The sequence below is a fragment of the Phycodurus eques genome, chromosome 2 (assembly GCF_024500275.1).
Source record: "Phycodurus eques isolate BA_2022a chromosome 2, UOR_Pequ_1.1, whole genome shotgun sequence".
NCBI lineage: Eukaryota > Metazoa > Chordata > Actinopteri > Syngnathiformes > Syngnathidae > Phycodurus > Phycodurus eques.
In genome coordinates this window covers 5,409,015-5,431,344 of record NC_084526.1, presented here as the reverse complement: position 1 = coordinate 5,431,344, position 22,330 = coordinate 5,409,015, and the positions used below count along the sequence as shown (strand labels likewise).

Here is a 22,330-nt window from a genome sequence, read left to right as displayed (position 1 = left end):
AAGATACTTGAGCTGTATTCTTGCAATGCCAACAGACTCAAAGGTAAAGATAATCATTCCCATTTTGAAACATTCTATAAACCCCAATTCCCAAAAAGTTGGATGTTGTGTAAAACGTAAATAAAAACACAGTACAGTGTTTTGCAAATCCTTTTCAACCTGTATTGAATTGAATGCAATAGAAAGACAAGATATTTAATGTTTGAAGGGATTACATTTATGTTATTTATTTATTTTTCAAATATTCACTCATTTCGAATTTGCTGAGACGGGGGCATGTTTACCACTGTGTTACATCACCTTTTATTTTAACAACACTCAATAAACATCTGGAAACTGCGGACACTAATTGTTGAAGCTTTGACAGTGGAATTCTTTTCCATTCATGCTTGATGTACAATGTATGCAATGTACAGTTGCTCAACAGTGCGGTGTCTTTGTTGTCGTATTTTGCGCTTCATAATGCACCACACATTTTCAATGGGAGACAGGTCTGGATTGCTGGCAGGCCAGTCGAGTACTCACACTCTGTTACTACAAAGCCACACTGTAGTAACACATGCAGAATGTGGCTTGGTATTGCCTTGCTGAAATAAGCGGGGACGTCCCTGAAAAAGACGTTGCTTGGATGGCAGCATTAATGGCGCCGTCACAGATGTGCAAGTTACGCATGCCATGGGCATTAAGACACCCCCATACCAGAACAGATGTTGGCTTTTGAGCTTTGCGCTGATAGTTCGGATGGTCCTTTTCCCCTTTGGCCCGGATCCATGATTTCCCCCAAAAATTTGAAATGTGGACTCGTAAGACCACAGCACACTTTTCCACTTTGCTTCAGTCCATCTCAGATGAGCTTGGGCCCAGAGAAGCATGAGGCATTTCTGGGTGTTGTTGATACTGTATATGGCTTTCGCTTTGCATGGTAATGTTTTAACTTGCATTTCTAGATGTAGTGACGAGCTGTGTTAATAGAGAACGGTTTTATAAAGTGTTCCTGAGCCCACGTGGCAATATCCTTTACACAATGGTGCCGGTTTTTAATGCCGTGCCACCTGAGGGATCAAAGGTTACGGACCTTCAATGTTGGTTTTCAGCCTTTCTGCAGATTCTCGGAATCTTTTGATGACATTATGGATTGTAAATGATGAAATCCTTAAATTCCTTGCAATTGTATATTTGCTCATGCAATTTTTCACAAAGGGATGAACCTCGCCCCATCCTTGCTCGTGAAAAACTGAGCCTTTCAGGGATGCTCCTTTGAAACCCAATCATGACACTCACCAGTTTCCAGTTGACCTAGTCACCTGTGGAATGTTCCAAACAGGTGTGTTTATTTTTTAGTATTTCTCAACTTTCCCAGTCTTTTGTTGCTCCAGTCCAAGCTTTATGGAACGTGTTGAAGGCACCAAATTCAGAGAGAAAGAATATTTGTAAAAAAATAAAATGTTGATGTTAAATATGTGGGCTTTGTAGTATATATATGTAGTATATATAGTTGACTATAGGTTGAAAAGGATTTGACAATCATGTAATCTGTTTTTATGTACGTTTTAGACAACGTCCCACCTCCATCGGAATTTGGGTTTGTAATAACACAGTATTAACCAAATACAGTTCTATATTTGGGGGTCACTGATAGTGTATTTTCTATTCTTGGCACTGTTGGCAAAATATAAAACAAACACACCCCATCCCTGACATGAATTTTTTTTTATAACCACTGTTCTCTGGTGTACAGTTATTTAAGAATATAAAAAAAAAAATAGCAAATGAAAAATTTTATGTTTTGGGTGCTCCTATTAATGACACATTTTCTGCTTCGCAGTTTGAACTTTGAAGTGCACTGTTTTTGTGTTGCACAGTAAATGTTGAAGCATGCGTGCTTCTTGTTATTTTCTAGTTCCACTTGTTTTCGCATTAGGGTGTTGAAAATCTGTTGTCATGTTTCTTGTATTTCCCCCGATGTAGTTCTGCACTGAGTGACACTTCAACATTCCTTTGTACTTTTGCTTGCGACGTCTTTGCCATCAGAGTCATACTAAAGTAGATCCAAAAGCCAGATCTGTCATGAACGGAACAGCGGACAGGACCCAAAATCCACGACTCCAAAACAAATGGACAGTTTCACAAAAGTTTAATAAACGAGCAGAGGTCGGTACACAGGCAGGCAATCCGAAAAGGCAACAGTATCCAAAATCATCTTATCATCAACCTTAGCCAGAGAGACTGTATGAGTACTAACTGCCACAGAGCTTGGACTCCCTAACAAGTCATAGGTTAGTCGGGTAGGAACCCTTTTCAGTCTTTGAGGCCATCGTGCCTCGTCTGAACTCTCTGTAACACTGTCTTGTCTCGCAGTCGTTACATCGAATGTCTGTGCTTCAGTGTCCCTTCCAGTATCAACAGTACTTTCAAAAGTCTCATCTTGCACTACGGATCCATCGTCATCTGTTGCCGCAGGTGCCTCAACTGTAACCTCATCCATCTCTTGGTTAATTGGAGGGACAACTTGATCCAAATCCAGGCTGACAGGTTCTGATTGAACAGTTTCCTGAGCTTCCGGTTGTCTTGACTCACATATGGAGTGATAATCATACCACACACCCATTTCATCCTCTTCTGAGTCAGATGCAGACTCAATCTTTTCAACATGATCAAGCGCTGGTACACCAGAAAGATTACAGTTTTCAGCCCTCTTTGCTTTGAGTCTTTTGCTGGCTCTCCTTTTGCGTTGAAGTGTATCTTCATTCTTTTCCACATTCAATTTCACTTCCTGTCCAATGGGCAGAATGTGATTTCGGTGCAATACTTTGTTAGAGCCTTGTCCGTTCTCTGGCTTCAACTTGAACACAGGCAAACCAGGGAGTTGACTCTCCACAATGTATGGTGTAGCTTTCCAACGATCAGCTAGCTTGTGTTTTCCTTGCAGTCCAAGATTTCTGATTAACACCCTGTCACCAGAGACTAATGGACAGAAACGAACTCTCTGATCGTAGCATTGTTTGTTCCCTTCATTTTTGTGCCCTTCGCGTGGAAAAACCAGGTCAAGAACCCCAAAAAACAACTCTTCTCTCCCACCGCATCTCCTGCTCTTTCCACACGACCCACCTCCTTCCCCCAATCCCATTGGACGCACCACCCATTCAATCAATCATTAAAAAAATAAAAACCCTGAAATGTTCACAGACCCCTCGGAACGCAGGACACCCCATCCACACAAAGAACCAAACAAACTTTTAACTAGTTTTCGCAACAGCAATTCAAACAAATATAGTTCAACACATTTTAGTCAGTACACTACATATATTTTCAATTTTGTGGCATGTTATCATATAAATGAAAGGCAATGTTAAAAACTATTGATATTTGACTTTTTTGTAAGCGTATGTAAATCATTGATGGAGTGGGGCGGCATATAAAATCGCGCCTAGGGCGCCACATTGACTAGGGCCGGCCCAGTTGTAACAATAATTACTATATCCACTTATCGTTCGATGAATAAAATGGCCCCAATAGCGTTATATACGAGAGAGAGAAAGAAAGAAAGAGAGAGATTCTTTATAGATTAAGACACTGCTCAAAATTTAATTATTTTATAATTAAGTATTGACACTTCGTAGTAATACTTAAACCTAGTAATAAATACTTACGAACATAAGTGGAGTGTACTCACTTTTGTGAGATACTGATACTGTATCATGTTTCAGTGAGATTAATTCTCAATGAAACATGAACATCTTTAACATAAAAAGCAACAGGATTCCCTCATACAAAAAGGTGTCCAGTGAGGTAATGTTTTAAAAAAAAAAACACACTCCAGAGCATTATCCATTATATACTCCAAAGTATATAATGTCCCGCTAATGTGCCAAGTCTTCATTGCTCCACCGTCCAAGCTGTACATGTGATGCAAACAAAACATGTAGGGGCTTGTTGCAACATGCAAATGTTTCCATCAGATAACAGAAGGACTGCTAGTCTGCTGAAAATAAAAGCTAACCAATATATTCATTCATTCATTCATTCATTTTTGAGCTTCTCACCTTGACTTTGACGTTCAGCAGGAAGTAGGACCATGCATTTACCCTGTGAATATAAAGTTACTTGCCTGCTATTCAGTGAGTGCAAAATGCTGAGAGTCATGGCAGGACGTGTGATGTCTGCGTTTCTTAAATGCAGGTTGTTCAAGGTAGAGACGTGTTGAAACACATCTTTAAAAACACAAGAGCTGTAATGCTTGGCGTCATGTATACAGTGGCGTGAATATGTCCTCTACTGTTTGAGCTCTGAACTTAAATGTGTTAGTTACATTTTAGCAATGTACTTATTCAAATTGTCCACTCATTAACGAGGTGAACGTTTTGTAAATTCCGACACAAATTGTTGTAATGTACAATTTAAAACTTTGAACGCCACAGAAAGCAGCAAACACATTTTTGTCCAAGTTATTGTCACTCACCCAGTAGACAAGATCAGAAACGTCAGCGACTACATGAATAAAAATGTGAACTTCAGAGGAGATCAGGCTGATCTAACAATAAGGTCTTGATAGTTTTGTCCTGCTTGTTTATTGGTCATTACAACATTTCAGATATTCGGCGGAAGGACATTTTCATATACTGTAAAATAGTAGTGCAAATCATATTTTGACAGATCAGCAGGCCTTCCCTGCTTCGTGTAAGTCTTTCCAAACCCACGTGAGATTGGTATCTCCATCTAAGGTGGTGACAACAAGTTTGGAATAAGCACAACGATTGTATGGCACAGGGAAGACATGGAAGTAATCCCAATTTGGAGGGTCTGTGAGAGGGATACCCAGGTATTCCATGCACAACCCCAAGTACACATCTTCAATGTAAATGGCTTTGACATGTCTGGTAGCTTCCACAAGCCTTTTAGGCAGGTCCAAAGACAGAACATAACCCAGACCCAGAGCATAGCGTGGATACAGAGGTTTCGGGTAAATATTCACTGGGAGATACCACTTGGAGGTGGGATCTCTCAGGACTGCTGCTTTAGTGGCCACAAGTCCAGTCATGTAGTTTGTTTTTGGAGCAGTTGACAACATGGTAATGAGATTTCTGACACTGAGGTACGTGTCTGAATCGATCTTCATGGCATAAGTGGCAGTGGAGCAGTAGGAATTGAGCCACTCTAGCATCACCATGGTTTTGATGGTCAGGTTATTGTAACAGTCCAGAAAATTGCTCTGGATCAAGTCTTCATGCTCTTTGCTCTCTTGCTGCAAATGCTCTTCAAGCTCCTCTACAGGTTCCCCAGTGTGCAGCCCCATCAGAAAGAAGACATTGACCACCTTCCCCAACACCACACTTTCCCCTCCCCATGTGTTGCGGATAATGTCACGATGACGCCTGTTGTGGGGCGCCACAGGAACTATCAGAGCCACAAAAGGTTTCTGCTCTTCACATTTTGTGGGCTCATTTATAATAAAGTGATACTCAAAGGGGTACGCCACATTATATGGGCTCCGGGATACAGGGGTCGACTGATTTTCTGCAACCTCCTGAGTTTCAAGGTGACTTAGTTCACTCGTTTGTCCAGTTTTCATGGCCTGGGCAGAAGGTTTCCAATTAACTCCTATGAGAGAAATCTTTTCATGGATTCCACTTTTCAGCCCAGTCCACCACTTTGTTGCATTATATTGCATCCAGGTTTTATGTCTCCAATCAATTGCACTGTCATCCATGTTTATTCTGTAATAAAATAAAACTGCTGCAAGTGCCAATATGAAGAAAAGACAGTAAGGCCGTGTAGCACTGCATCTTCTGTTTTGCTTGCCATTCAACATTTTGTGGCTGAGAGATGAGAGAGAGACATGTTGAAACTGAATTAGACATGGTTATTATAAACCACAGGTGTCTTACTCATATCACTCATACTCAAATATTCCCCCCATCATTATTTGTGTCCCACTATAGAAAATATATTTCATGTTTCTTGCTAAATGGATTTCTTCTTTTCGTTTTGGCAGAAAATCTTCACCAAAATAAATTTCTTTCTTCACTTATTACAGATAGTACAAACGTTTTCCTCCAAATCCTGCCTGAACCTAAATTAAAGGGAGAGTTTGCAGTTAATGATGAGGCAAAATTAAAATCTTGTTCACAGTTGAAAAACTGCAAACTCTCCCTTTAATTATTTTTTTTTGTGTTAAAATATTTGATTGTCACTATTTTCTTGACTTGTGATAAGAAATTCACATCGAAATACAGGGGCAATTGTGTATACAGTATGTAATAATCATACATTTATTTGATTTTCACACTCACAACAGCTCATGATGAAAATGAGTGACAACCCTGCTATTAACAGAGGTGTGTAGGAAGGCGGTACATTTACTCAAGTAACACTTGGGACAAATTGTACCTGTCAGAGTAGTTTTAATGAATCATGCTTTTTTACTTTTACTTGAGTATTTATTTTAAGAAGAAACGGTACTTTTACTCCATTACAATGGTCTACATGCCACTCGTTACTTTATTTTTTTGGTAATCAATTATTGCATGCGCAATCTATTTTTAGACTTTGGTTTTTGACTTGCTGGTTAGAGCGTCAGCCTCACAGTTCTGAGGACCCGGGTTCAATCCCTGGCCCCGACTGTGTGGAGTTTGCATGTTCTCCCCGTGCCTGCGTGGGTTTTCTCCGGGCACTCCGGTTTCCTCCCACATCCCAAAAACATGCATTAATTGGAGACTCTAAATTGCCCGTAGGCATGACTGTGAGTGCGAATAGTTGTCTGTTTGTATGTGCCCTGCGATTGGCTGGCAACCAGTTCGGGGTGTACCCCGCCTCCTGCCCGATGACAGCTGGGATAGGCTCCAGCGCGCCCGCGACCCAAGTGAGGATAAGCGGCTCAGAAAATGGATGGATGGATGGATGGTTTTTGACTTCCAATCCAACGTAACCGCTTGTGATTTTCCTTAATTTTTTATTTTGTAAAGATTCATCCATCCATCTTCTGCACTGCTTTATCTTCACTAGCGTCGGAGGCGTGCTGGAGCCTATCCCAGCTATCATCGGTCAGGAGGCGGGGTACACCCTGAACTGGTTGCCAGCCAATCGCAGGGCACATAGAAAACAACCAACCATTCGCGCACACATTCACACCTAAGGGCAATTTAGAGTCTTCAATTAACCTACCATGCATATTTTTGGGATGTGGGAGGAAACCGGAGTGCCCGGAGAAAACCCACGCAGGCACGGAGAGAACATGCAAACTCCACACAGGCGAGGCCAGGATTCGAACCCCGGTGCTCAGAACTGTGAGGCAGTTGTCCACCGTGCCGCAAAGATTTTATTCTTTATTTTATAAAGATTTTATTTATTATATTTTAGATTAAATTATATTGTTCAGGGCGGCACGGTGAACGACTGGTTAGACCGTCTGCTCTAACCAGTCTAACCAGAATATTCACATTCACATTTTATTTTATTTTTTTTTTCATCTGAAGATACTCACCAATTACTCAGTACTTGGTTAGTTTTTTCTTTGAGTACTTTCTTACTCTTACTGAAGTATTTATTTGAAGGACTACGTTTTACTTGTACTTGAGTCATATTATTCTTAAGTAACAGTACTCTTACTTGAGTACAGTATTTGGCTACTCTAACCACATCCGGCTATAAACATCTGGCTATTGTTCTTACTTACTTACTGCATCAAAATTGTCATCTTGTACGTCCTGCCCTTTTTAATTAATTGTCAAGGATCATGAATACACAAAACAACAATGGATAATAGGCACACAATAGGCATATTCCATTAATAACATGTACACACCTGTTTTCACATGTGGCAAAGTCACTTTCTGGCCTTTTTATGCTCTCCTCACAATGAAAGTGGGTCTATCCATTCCCAAAGCAGCGAAAAACATCAAGCTCTTCAAAAAGAAAAAGAAAAGAAAAAATAGGATGGTAAAATGCGTGGACGGGTCTTTCAGCTGACAGTGACGCTGCTGACAGTCAATCGGATCGACCAAGAATCCAAAGCTGTGCTTGTTGCTTCAATGTCTGCGTGACTCTAGTGGCAGTAACCTCCGCACGTTGTTACCTGGCAGTGGAGCCACACCTTTATTTGCTCACCTTTTCTTGCCGCTGGTCTTTGCATTGTCTTTCCTCAGCAGACAAAAAATAGTTTGAAGTCCATTTTCCTCAGTCAAACTGTTACGTTGTGATCACATGTACAACAATTGCTATCACAGGTTAAAAGATAGGGTATTACAAATTGTGAAACTCTTTTGTATCGCACCAAACAAAAATGGTTGGATTACTTCAGATAAGGAAATCATGCGACTGCCTCGCTGTGGTGACGACTCCTTGACAGGAAAGAGCTGGCGTCACTTCTTTACTGAGACATAGGCTACAACCTAATTTAATGGTTGCTAATAGTTGGAGAGGGGTTGCAAATTGTTTATGCTGACTAATGCTAACCTCATATAAATTCGTTGTTCGTGTTTTCAGCTTTTTATGGCAAGCTACTGGGTGACTATTAAATAAGCAGCTAAAGTTTTTATTTTGCACTTACTGTGGATATGTATGTCTTTAATAGACAGCTAATACATTAACTTTGTCTTCATTTTTGTCAATCTGCCTGTATACATTTACAAAGTAGGGGATGACTGCTCATGCTCATGTTCATGCTGAAAGGTTTCCACCTTAGTTTGCAAGGTGCGATGAGTCAGTTGAGCTGTTCAAGATTTCCAGATGGATGTGAAAATGTATGTAAATTTAAAATTATTTCTAAAAAAGTTGTTTTATAAAAGGTACACATACAGTTAATAGATCTATTGTGATCTGGAAGTTGCATGTGTAAATGAAAACTGATTCATAATATTGTTGACATTGCACAAATTTATGACATTTGAACTTGCTCGTATGATTTAAAACGAGATTTGCAACAATAATCAATAAATGTGAATATTTTCCCATATTTAGTTGTAATTATGAGCACCTAAAAAATAGTGGAAGTGGCCGACTGGTTAACACATCTGCCTCACAGTTCTGGGAGCCGGGGTTCAAATCCCGGCCTCGCTTGTGTGGAGTTCGCATGTTCTCCCTGTGCCTGCATGGGTTTTCTCGAGGTACTCCGTTTTCCTCCCACGTCTCAAAAACATGCGTGGCAGGTTAATTGAAGACTAAATTGCCCGTAGGGGTGAATGTAAGTACGAATGGTTGTCTGTTTCTATGTGCCCTGCAATTGGCTGGCGACCAGTTCAGGGTGTACCCCGCCTCTCACCCAAAGATAGCTAGAATAGGCTCCAGCACGCCCACGACCCACGTGAGGATAAGCGGTACAGAAAAGGGATGGATGCATGAGTTTGACACCCCTGCGAGTAGATCACTTATTTTTTTTTATTAAACAGACTCCATAACTTGGTCAGCCTCTCTGGTACTTTTTAAAATTGGTTCAACTCAGTGGCGTCGCTAGGGCTATTTTTGGGGGGGCTTCAGCCTAGTATCCACCCACTTGGGGTGCATTTTTACTGTTTGAAAATTGCCATAACTAAATCTTGTTTGGGCGGCACGGTGGCCGACTGGTTAGAGCGTCAGCCTCACAGTTCTGAGGACCCGGGTTCAATCCCTGGCCCCGACTGTGTGGAGTTTGCATGTTCTCCCCGTGCCTGCGTGGGTTTTCTCCGGGCACTCCGGTTTCCTCCCACATCCCAAAAACATGCATGCTAGATTAATTGAAGTATCTAAATTGCCCGTAGGTGTGAATGTGAGTGCGAATGGTTGTTTGTTTATATGTGCCCTGGGATTGGCTGGCAACCAGTTCAGGGTGTACCCCGCCTCCTGCCCGATGATAGCTGGGATAGGCTCCAGCACGCCTGCGACCCTAATGAGGAGAAGCGGCTGAGAAAATGGATGGATGGATTGATAAATGTCGTTTGATTTTATTAAATGTATGGTGACCTCTTCTTCCAGTTCTTGTCAGTAGTCAAGCAGTAATATTGTGGACTAACTGGACAATATCTAAAGACTTCCTCTTGTTAGAGGTAGACAACAATACAGCCGAGAGGTCACAAAAGCATTACCTTGTTTTCCTGCATCAGCCATTCTTCTTCTTTTCCTTTCGGCTTGTCCCGTTAGGGGTCGCCACAGCGCGTCATCCTTTTCCATGTAAGCCTATCTCCTGCATCCTCCTCTCGAACACCAACTGCCATCATGTCTTCCCTCACGACATCCATCAACCTTCTCTTTGGTCTTCCTCGAGCTCTCTTGCCTGGCAGCTCCATCCTCATCATCCTTCTTCCAATATACTCACTATTTCTCCTCTGGACGTGTCCAAACCATTAAAGTCTGCGCTCTCTAACTTTGTCTCCAAAACATCGAACCTTGGCTGTCCCTCTGATGAGCTCATTTCTAATTTTATCCAACCTGGTCACTCCAAGAGCGAACCTAGACATCTTCATTTCCGCCACCTCCAGCTCTGCTTCCTGTTGTCTCTTCAGTGCCACTGTCTCTAATCCGTACATCATGGCTGGCCTCACTACTGTTTTATAAACTTTGCCCTTCATCCTAGCAGAGACTCTTCTGTCACATAACACACCTGACACCTTCCTCCACCCGTTCCAACCTGCTTTGACCCGTTTCTTCACTTCCTGACCACACTCACCATTGCTCTGGACGGTTGACCCCAAGTATTTAAAGTCCTCCACCCTTGCTATCTCTTCTCCCTGTAACCTCACTCTTCCCCCACCAGCCCTCTCATTCATGCACATATATTCTGTTGTACTTCGGCTAATCTTCATTCCTCTTCTTTCCAGTGCATGCCTCCATCTTTCTAACTGTTCCTCCAGCTGCTCCCTGCTTTCACTGCAGATCACAATGTCATCTGCAAACATCATGGTCCACGGGGATTCCAATCTAACCTCATCTGTCAGCCTATCCATCACCACTGCAAAAAGGAAGGGGCTCAGGGCTGATCCCTGATGCAGTCCCACGTCCACCTTAAATTCTTCTGTCACACCTACAGCACACCTCACCGCTGTTCTGCTGCCCTCGTACATGTCCTGTATTATTCTAACATACTTCTCTGCCACTCCAGACTTCCGCATGCAGTACCACAGTTTTTCTCTGGGTACTCTGTCATAGGCTTTCTCTAGATCTACAAAGACACAATGTAGCTCCTTCTGACCTTCTCTGTACTTTTCCATCAACATCCTCAAGGCAAATAATGCATCTGTGGTACTCTTTCTAGGCATGAAACCATACTGTTGCTCGCAAATACTCACTTCTGTCCTGAGTCTATCCTCCACTACTCTTTCCCATAACTTCATTGTGTGGCTCATCAACTTTATTCCTCTATAGTTGCCACAGCTCTGCACATCACCTTTGTTCTTAAAAATGGGCACCAGTACACATTTCCTCCATTCCTCAGGCATCTTCTCAGGCACTAGAATTCTATTGAACAAGCTGGTCAAAAACTTCACAGCCACCTCTCCTAGATGCTTCCATACCTCCACAGGAATGTCATCAGGACCAACTGCCTTTCCATTTTTCATCCTCTTTAATGCTTTTCTAACTTCCCCCTTACTAATCATTGCCACTTCCTGGTCCACCACACTTACCTCTTCTACTCTCCCTTCTCTATCATTTTCCTCATTCATCAACTCCTCGAAGTATTCTTTCCATCTAGCAAGCACACTGCTGGCACCAGTCAACATATTTCCATCTCTATCCTTAATCACCCTAACCTGCTGCACATCCTTCCCATCTCTGTCCCTCTGTCTGGCCAGCCTGTATAGATCCTTTTCTCTTTCTTTAGTGTCCAACCTGCCATACATGTCATCATATGCCTCTTGTTTTGCCTTTGCCACCTCTACCTTTGCCCTGTGTCGCATCTCAATGTATTCCTTTCGCCTCTCCTCTGTCCTCTCAGTGTCCCACTTCTTCTTAGCTAACCTCTTTCCTTGTATGATTTCCTGTACTGTGAGGTTCCACCACCAAGTCTCCTTCTCTCCTTTCCTGCCAGAAGATACACCAAGTACTCTCCTGCCTGCTTCTCTGATCACCTTGGCTGCAGTGGTCCAGTCTTCTGGAAGCTCCTGCCGTCCACCGAGAGCCTGTATCACCTCTTCCCGAAAAGCTGCACAACACTCGTCCTGTCTCAGCTTCCACCACATGGTTCTCTTCTCTGCCTTTGTCTTCCTAATTTTCCTCCCCACCACCAGAGTCATCTTACACACCACCATCCTATGCTGTCTAGCCACACTCTCCCCTACCACTACCTTACAGTTGGTAACCTCCTTCAGATTACATCGTCTGCACAAGATGTAATCCACCTGTGTGCTTCTAACTCCGCTCTTGTAGGTCACCCTATGTTCGTGCCTCTTCTGGAAAAAAGTGTTCACTACAGCCATTTGCATCCTTGTTGCAAAGTCTACCACCATCTGTCCCTCCAAGTTCCTTTCCTGGATGCCGTACTTACCCATCACTTCTTCATCACCCCTATTACCTTCACCAACATGTCCATTACAATCTGCACCAATTACGACTCTCTCTCTGTCTGGGATGCTAAGAACTACATCATCTAGCTCCTTCCAGAATTTCTCTTTCACCTCTAGGTCACATCCTACCTGTGGGGCATAGCCACTAATCACATTACACATAACACCCTCAATTTCAAATTTCAGCCTCATCACTCGATCTGATACTCTTTTCACCTCCAAGACATTCTTAGCCAACTCTTCTTTTAAAATAACCCCGACTCCATTTCTCTTCCTATCGACACCATGGTAAAATAATTTAAACCCTGCCCCTAAACTTCTAGCCTTACTGCCTTTCCACCTGGTCTCCTGGACACACAATATATCAACCTTTCTCCTCATCATCATGTCAACCAACTCCCGAGATTTTCCTGTCATAGTCCCAACATTCAAAGTCCCCACATTCAGTTCTAGGCTCTGTGTTTTCCTCTTCTCTTTCTGCCGAAGAACCCGCTTTCCACCTCCTCTTCTTCTTCTTTGACTTCGACCCACAGTAGCTGAATTTCCAACGGCGCCCCGCAGGTTGACGGCGCCGGTGGCGGACGTTGTTAACCCGGGCCACGACCGATCCGGTATGGAATTCTTTGGATGAACGCTCATATTTGTTTGGCAAGGTTTTAAGCCGGATGCCCTTCCTGACACAACCCTCTGCATTTATCCGGGCTTGGGACCGGCCTACAGTTTGCACTGACTTGTGCCACCCATAGGGCTGCATTTTTCCTGCATCAGCCATTGTTTTGAAAAAACACCCCAAAAATTTTTAAAAAGCAACAACAAAAACCTCTATCCTTGACATTTGTAATATGCTCGTGCTTAAAGGATAAGTGTGCATGTGCTGCTGAAGACAGGTGCAAAGCCATCTTCTCCTAAATAGAAAATGGATGGATGGGAAACCATTCATTCATCTTCCATTCCACTTATCCTCACTGGGGTCGCGGGTGTGCTGGAGCCTATCCGAGCTATCTTCGGGCAAGAGGCGGGTTACACCCCAAACTGGTCGCCAGCCATTCGCAGTGGATGGGAAACCAGTACGAGTCAATTAATTTCTCTTACATTTTAGTTCCAATTATTTTTAGGGTTAGACTCAAAATTCTTTGGGAAATCAGGAGAGGTTTTAAACAAATAAAAATGAACGACAGATGTTGCCCTTGTCCTACTCTGATACGCCTCCAGACTTTGAATTAGCAAAGGAGCAAAAGTACTGTACAGTCGACCTCCACACATTCACGGTTCGACAAGCATGAATTCATCCATACACTAATCTTTTTTTCTGAGTATAAAAATATATTTTTTAATGACATGGTTAAAAAGTCTAAAAATTCTATACATTTTATTTTTGTTGGCAAAATTGTCACGAACGGATGGAGGCTGGACCCAAGAGCAGTCGGAGAGGTTGTGACGAACAGTTTTTTGAAGAAAGGAAAATGTAGATGGTCCTTGAGGTGCACTGGCGGGTAGGCAGGGAATACGTGGTAGGCGGTGACGAGGGCAGGTGGCTGGGTTGGCGACGTGGGAGCAAGGGACATGGAGGGAACACTGAGAACAAGGAGAGACACGAAGGTCAGAAAGGACACAAGGAATTGAGTAGGCTTACTTTGAGACTGAAGAGCCGTGCTCCTGCTGTTGAAGCTGCAATACTCTGGCGAGAGTTTCCGGGATATGGCGTGCTTAAATGCAGGTGGTAACGAGGGCTGATTGCTGACAGGTGCGCAGCCAAGGAAGGTGCTGTAAAGAGAGAGGGGAGGGAAGAGAGAGGGCGCAAAGCGCCACCCAGACTTCAACAATGGAACTGCAGGGCAGCTCATTACTGTACCCCCTATTAACGGACCCCTCCCGGCGTCCTGCCAGGCTTCCCTGGGTGAGCCGAATAAAAATCCGTCAGGAAGGAGTCATTGTGGATCAGTTTACGGGAAATCCAGGAACGCTCCTCCAGACCATACCCCTCCCAGTCAACCAAGTACTGGAACCCCCTCCCCCTGGGCCTCACACCGAGGATGTGCGAAACCGTGAAGGCTGAGTGGTTGTCAATAATGCGGGGAGGTGGAGGGGGCACGGTCGGATGGCTAAGAGCGCAGGAGGAGACAGGCTTGAGTAGCGATATGTGCAATGTAGGGTGAATCTTCAGAGACTACGGAAGTTTCAGTTGAACAGAAGTGGGATTGACAATTTTAGTAATAGGGAAGGGACCAATAAAGCGCAGAGTGAGTGTGCAGGATTCTGTCTGGAGTGGGAGGTCATGGGAAGAAAGCCAAAGGACTGACCCACCTTGTATTCAGGCATAGGGGAGCGCTGACGGTCCGCGAGCCATTTGTTTGGTTCCGCAGACCGGGTCAAACCCGCCCAGACGTCCTTCCACATGGTCTGGACCATTTTGATATGATCTTAAACCGCGGGAACCGCCACCGCCTGCTCCTGTTCTTTGAATAATTGGGGTTGGAAACCGTAGCAAGCCGTGAACGGGGACATACCGGTAGCGGAACTGGTAAGGGAATTGTGGGCGTATTTTGATCATTGGGAGGTACGGCTGGACGAACTGAATAGTGCGGGTGATGCCAGGTTGACAAGTGAGCCTAGAGTTGTGGGCCCACTGTAGGACGTCAGAGCGTGCGGAATCAGGGACGAACAGGTGGTTCGGAGGCCCAGTCTTGGGATCAAGTTGGGTAAGTCTTTTGAGCCTTCTTGACCACCTGCTCGATCTTCTAAGTAGCTGCACCAACGAAACACGAGGAATGGATGGATGGATTCTGGTTCTGCTGGACTGGAGGGGTTTAGTAAATCCGAGACAGGGCATCTGGCTTGCTATTGCAGGAACCGGGACGGAAGGAGAGACTGAAGTTGAATTCAACATTGAGTTCAACATTTTGAACTATGCCCTCACGTTTTCGTTAACATGTACAGGTATTTTCGCTTTAGAAGATCATGCCCTGAATTTTGAACAATGATGATGTTACGTTTAGTTTAGAGGTACTTACTTTTATCTGTCTACAATTCAATTTTCAGTAAGCAAATTTTGTAACATTTGATCAATAAACTGTTTAAAACTTGGCATAAACACCTAACCTGGACAAGAGAAATGGATGTCATTTTCAGATTCAGCAATGCAAAATTGTCCAAAATCAGTTGAAAAAACGTAAACAACTGACTTTCTTTTTTTTTTTTTTTTGGCAACCCAGTGTAATTGAGGGATAATAGACCTCTGATGAGACAAAAGAAGAGCATCTGGTGCTGGCAAATCTCAGCGTAGATTAAATACTGATTCCTTTTAATGGGTTCAATGCAATTAAAATAAGTTAAGGTTCAGGAGGAAAGAGTGTTAAGAAGTTGGGAAATGGCAAAGGTGAAGTTATTTCATTATATACGATATACTGAACCGGGACGGAAGGAGAGACTGAAGTTGAATTCAACATTGAGTTCAACATTTCGAACTATGGCCACTTGTTTTCATTTACATGTACAGGTATTTTAGAGTCTCCAATTCATGCATGTTTTTGGGATGTGGGAGGAAACCAGAGTGCCCGGAGAAAGCCCACGCAGGCACGGGGAGAACATGCAAACTCCACACAGGCGGGGCCGGGGATTGAACCCAGGTCCTCACAACTGTGAGGATGACGCTCTAACCAGTCACCCACCGTGCCGCCTGGTAGGTTAATTGAGAACTCTAAATTGCTCGTAGGTGTGAATGTGAGTGCGAATGGTATGTGCCCTGCGATTGGCTGGCAACCAGTTCAGGGTGTACCCCGCCTCCTGCCCGATGATAGCTGGGATAGGCTCCAGCACACCCGCTCAACTCAACACTGCCACATGCTGGTTGTGGCACCGTACATACCAGACTCCACTGTGCATTTTTAGTGGCTTTTCTGGTCGATAAGAAAGACTAAATGTCACACTTTCATGAAATATATTAGACCTCTCCGTTAAACGTCAGTAAGTGCAGTACATGTGCGATAAAACGTATATTATTGGCGATGTAATGAGGAAACACCAATGTCTCTTGTGTGAAGCCACGGACCAATCACAGCCTGTGTTAGAATAAAAGTACATTGTTATCCCATATTTACTCTTATAGTATTTTCAAAGCATGCATTTAGCAGTATGTTGATTGTATCATAAAAGTTGACGTCTGTGAAGAGGACTGGGCCCTCATCACAAAGATAGCGGCTGGAACATTTTGCGGTCAGAAGTCAAAGGTTGAAGCAATCAACTCTGAGGAAGAACACATCTCCACAAAGAGTCATATATGTGATTGTTTACGATGCTGCTATTTGCTCCCCCAACTTTATAACAACAACAGCTGTGTAACTAGGATCTGCCCAAAGCAAATAAAAAGAGAGGGGACGGACAGAGTGAACTCAGAGCGGTATAGAGACTGTAACTAAACACACTCTCGTCCGTTTCTCCTTGCAAGTCTGAAAACTGAACTGCCTCGGTGTCTGTCTTGTTTTTTTACAAGTGTTTTAGGTGTCTTGAACCTGACATTTAAATGGTCCTTCGAGCCGGATACCAACATACCTGACGAATCCAGCGGGCGGGTGGATTGCAGTATAAAGACCATGGCCATGGCGGACTCCATTTAAAGTGAGTCCAGAAAACCCTTTCCGGGACAGCTGGAATCTAAAGGTTGACGGTACTCTGAGAAGACAGACGGGGGTGAGTTGAGTTATAATAATAACAATAAAGAGTTTTCATTTAAAAAGGTATGAATGAATAAGGAAAAGGTTTGCGAAACCTGAGAAAAACCCTGTGAATACTAGTCAATGGCGGGTCAGAAAATAAACTAGGAAAGTTTCGTGGCGTCGTAGTTAAATTCCGTATCGGACGGCAGAGTCCTCTAACGAGCTGTTGACAGACGTAGTTAAATTCCGTATAGGATGGCGGAGTCCTCTAACGAGCCAGTGTGAATAAAAACTGTTTGAATGAGAGTGTAAACGGGAAATGGGAGACCACTAGGTTTTTCATTCCATACCAAAACAGTGGGGTTGAAAACAGCAGACTTGTGTGGATGCGAAGGCAAGAATTCTCCACCTGAAAAGGTTGAAGTGAGAATTACCACAGCAGAAAATTTGTCATGGCCCTGTTTTTCAAGTTGTTTTTATTTGTGTTGCAGTGTCTGGGTGAGCGAAGGTGGGCGTGGACATCGGTGACACACCTGTCATGCATTGTAATCATCAGCCTTTTTAGGGGGCGTCGGAATGTTCACTCGTTTTTGTCCCGTGTTTGCCGCCGTTCTGACCGCTGTCCAAATTTAGGCTCACTACGATTATACCACACGGACCGTTTGTCGTTTGTCCTGCGTTATCTGTTGTTGATTCTCTCTTGTTGTAAGTTCCTTTTAGTTTCGCATGTTTCGCCATCACATGCTCGGCCATTCGATTAAAATTGTTCAGACCTCTGACCTGGAGTCTATTCTTTGGGATCTGCCCTTACAGCATTGCCGATCGTGACAAAATTTGAGTTGCTGTCCCACTGATAAGAAACCAGTTTTTAGAACATCCTAGGTGTTGACAAACTGGACCAAATTCTTTAAAATGGGGAAAGGAAGTAGTAAAATAAAACTCAGGGATACACTGCAGTATAAAGATTGGAAGTTTATTAAATTACATTTTTTTAAAAAGAAGAAAAAAACCAGGATCCTGATAAAATTTAATATTTAGACACTGAACACGGTTTAATGGTTGGTTAAATACACAAAAATAGCCGCATTGCAGGAATCAATCAATTATATAAAAAAAAAGAAAAAAAAGAAAAACCTTAAAAAATGAAGGAAAATGATTTTGAGGAAACAGAACGGAAAGAGAAAGTAGACAAAATAAGAAAGGCAAAGGAATGTGAAAAGAAAGAACAGAGAATATGTAGAAAAGGAAAAAGAACAATTAATGTTCCATAGAAAGGAGGATGATGAGACAGGATCAGTGTCGAGGAGAAGAGAGAGTTGGAGGAGTAAGTGAAAATGGGGGAGGTGTAACTGCCCCCCTTATCCTAAATTACCACTACCTCCACATTAGAAGGACTGACACCACATAAAGCTGACATAAACCAGTTTGTTGAGGAACTGGAAAAATTTAAGACGTTCATATAACTTAAATGATGCAGAAGTACAACAAGTGTGGATCCAAGGGTCCAGATTGGCATAATATTAGAGGACCATGGAATCCAAGAGATGAAAATGGGATTTTGGGCCATGATAGTCGTAAATTGGGACACCGGGTGGAAGGATTAATTAACAGAGCAACCCAGTGTTTCAGACAGAGAGCAAATTACACTGAAATAGCAAGAGTAAAAAAAAAAAAGGATGATGAGCCTTTTTGAGGAATACAGAGTAAGAATGACAACTGTATTCAAGACTCACAGCGGCCTGCAGGAGGATGGAGATGTAAATGGGCCATTGCAACAGCAGTTAAAGAATGCTCTCCATGCAGGTTTAAAAAATGCTATTCGCAGCTGGGTTAACAAACATTACATTAGCCTGCCTACAGGCACCTTGGAGGAGTATGGAAATCACGCCCTCCATGTTGGAAAATAAATAAATAATAAATAAAAAAATAAAATAATAAAAGATAAAATAAACAGTAACAGCATTAATGACTGAAGGGAGAAAGATGATCCCCAAATTACGAGACAAAATGTCAAAGAATGATTTGCATATTACACTCTGGCACAAAGGTACACCTTGTCCAGATGTGGAATATGAGAGAAAATTGGCAAAAATAACACCAGCCAGAGTCACTGTGATTTATTTATACACTGATACAGAAAGTACAGCAGTTGCGGGAGTAACATTAAATGAAGAGATGGAACTACTGTTTAGAATGTGGATTCCACCCCACATTTTTTTGGAAAAAAATAAATAATAGACATACAAAATGGAAAGACTTAGGGAGAATAGTTGAACAAGGTGAGACAGCAACTGATTGGGTTACCTTTTCAAACAATACAGAAATAAGTGCCTCAACAGGAATAGAAAGAAAGTTACTATTTTGGACAATTCAGGCACAAGAAGGGATACACCTACATTCTCAGCAAAAATGAGACTTAATGTTCACTGAGGATGAGGAAGATTTGTTGAAGGAAGTACAAATTAGGAAAAAAACTGAAAACAGATGCTATAGTCTTTACTGTAGTAGAGCAATGCATTGTTTTCTGTACCCCTAGATGGGGATGGTCAGTTTTGGTTTGCATTTGCGTTTGGAGGATGGGGGTACACTCTTACTAGATTGCCACAAGGCAATAAAGCCCCCACACCTCCAGGCATTGACCACATCCTTAAACTGTCGTGGAATGTGATAACACCTACTCAAGCCTTCATAAAAAAAAAAAAAAAAAAGCAGCTGCAGGACAGACGTGTGAGCAATAGAAGATAACAAATTATCGTAGAATCTGAGTTTCAAAATTATGCGGAAATCATTGCGCACCTGAGTAAAATGATGTATGAGGAAGACCTCAAAATGACATCACCCTTAAAGTGGATTGATGAAGCAGAAAAAGCTTTTTGTGAAATAAAACATGATTGTCAAGAGTTAGCAGAAACAACAGCCAAAAGCAGAAGTGACCTGAAAGATCAGCCCTTAGAAAAAGGAGAGATCCTATTTATAGATGGCTCATCTAAGAAAAATGAACTAGGGAAACCACAAACAGGTTATGCAGTCGTGACTAAAGACACTGTAATAAAAGATGAACGGTTACCATTAAATTCCCATTAAACTGAGGTAGCAGAATTAGCAGCGTTAACAGAAGTGTGTAAAATAATGAGAAGAAAGGATGTTACTATTTACACAGATAGTCAATATGCATTTGCCACAGTACACCCCTTTGCACACTATTGGAAGAATAGAGGAATGATATCATCAACAGGCAAATTGGTTACACATGCAGAATTCTTAAACATTACAAAAGACATCTATGTATGACAAAAAATAATAAACCTGTCTTACCAAAAAACTTATCTAAATGGGCAGCAGTATTGAGCCATGGTTCAACACATGTCTCAACAGGAGGGATGGTAAGACAGATATACAACCTATGGTAGCTGTAAAGATAGCGGAGAGGTCAACTTGGATTCATTTGACACATTGTAAAAAGGTCATTTTGGTTGAAAACTCCGACAAGGGAGGTTAGCAAAAGTCTGATAATAGGGTGGTCTCAGACGTTTAGAATCTGGGAAGACCTGAAAGTCAGTGAAGACTGACTTATAAGACACCAAACTAAGGTAGAGGAGATATTTTAACCAGAATGACCCCTAAGTGTTTAAAATCAGCTATGTGGTGTTGGATGTCAACGCTATCTGTTATTTAGATTTTTATGTTAGTATGGTATTTGTGGGAATCACCCAAGGTTAAACGAGCGGACCATAAAGTAACCACTCAACCCTTACTCTTACACAGGGTTAGACATAGTAGCGGACAGTCAGGAGCACCAATTCCTGTCATTCATGGGCATATAATAATTCAATTAGGGTAACCGTAGCACCAAACATGACTAAATTGAGGCTCCCAATTGCTAATTTAAAGGGATTTGCAAACACCAAACGGATAACTGGAAAAGGTTATGAGACGTATTGGTGGTACATTACAGGACATGTATTAGATTTAAGTTGGAATTCTCTAATTACGACCCAAAAGGGTGACTATTGGTCCATAGGACAAAGTCACAAGGCAAAGTACTTTCATAAAAAGATAACACTTGGAAAACAAGGATCAATGTTAAATATGAAAGTAACCATGGGAAGTGACCCTCTAAGACCACCTGACGCGGCTGTTTTTAATAAATCCTGTTGGGGTTTTCTCTTGTGGGCATTTTCTACTAGAACAGACCCCTATTTCCCAATAATAATTTGCGAAAACAAAACTATGACTCTATTAGAGAACTCCCAAGTGATTCAGTACACCAACCAAGCAAGGGTGGTAGTAAAACGAATATCACAAAGTGATTTTGATTGGGAAATTCAGTCCATTACAGGAGTTTCAGGACAGAATAATAATTGGTTGCTTATGGTAGAACAAGCTGCTAATGTGACCCACAAGGACTGTGTAGTGTGCATGGGCCCTAGACCATTATTACAGAAAATACCAGCCATCATTCCGCAAAATTGTGCCATCGATGTTATGAATAATACCAATCCTAGTAATACATGTATGAGTTGGGACAGTGTGTTTCCTGTGACTAGAGTTGATAAGCACGAACTTGTTTTCCAAAAAGGTCTGGGAGTAAACAAGGGTGTTTATTGCAGTATAGTATAAAGTGGAAATCAGATAAGGGTGTAGGAGTTTATTGCAGGAAAGCCCCCACCAGGCTGCATGTGAAGACCATGAAGGACAGATGTCGGAGAGGAAGTGGCTTAATATATAAAGCACTTTGTGCTTTATATATTAAGTGGGATTATATTAAAGTCTAATATAATTAACACAGTTCGTCTTTACAACTTTGCAGATGCAAGGACGATAGTGATTGGTCAATCCCAAACCCGTCAGAGGACAGGGTTTCATTTTTGGAGGGACTCTTAAACATATGTAAAGTTTTGATATGTTGTTTATGTATTAAACAGTGTAGAACCAACAGTAAAAAAAAAAAAGATTTCTTTATATGCCCAAATGCATTTCACAAAATGACAGCCTAATCACTACACAACCCTTAGAAATACAGTATGTGGTTGGTTAGGTGTATAATAACCATGAGCCAGTGTAATTATGTCATGTTAGTATTAAATACTTCCCCAAATACAACAGACACTCAGCAAAATTTGTACATTCAAACTACAATAATGAAGGCAAAACCGACAAAAAAAGAAAATTAACTATTTAATTTGAAGTTCGGCTCTGTTCATGATC

The 22,330-nt window shown here is 42.2% G+C and overlaps 1 protein-coding gene across 1 annotated transcript; it reads right to left on the bottom strand.

Annotated features, from left to right (window-relative positions):
- Positions 1-3,880: 3,880 nt before the first annotated feature.
- On the bottom strand, positions 3,881-8,110 carry LOC133414971 (beta-1,3-galactosyltransferase 1). Its single transcript, XM_061700738.1, has 2 exons — positions 7,802-8,110; positions 3,881-5,816 (listed from the first exon to the last, which is right to left on the bottom strand). The coding sequence occupies exon 2, from the start codon at positions 5,807-5,809 to the stop codon at positions 4,655-4,657; it is 1,155 nt and encodes a 384-aa protein (XP_061556722.1). The 5' UTR covers positions 5,810-5,816; positions 7,802-8,110; the 3' UTR covers positions 3,881-4,654.
- Positions 8,111-22,330: the final 14,220 nt, after the last annotated feature.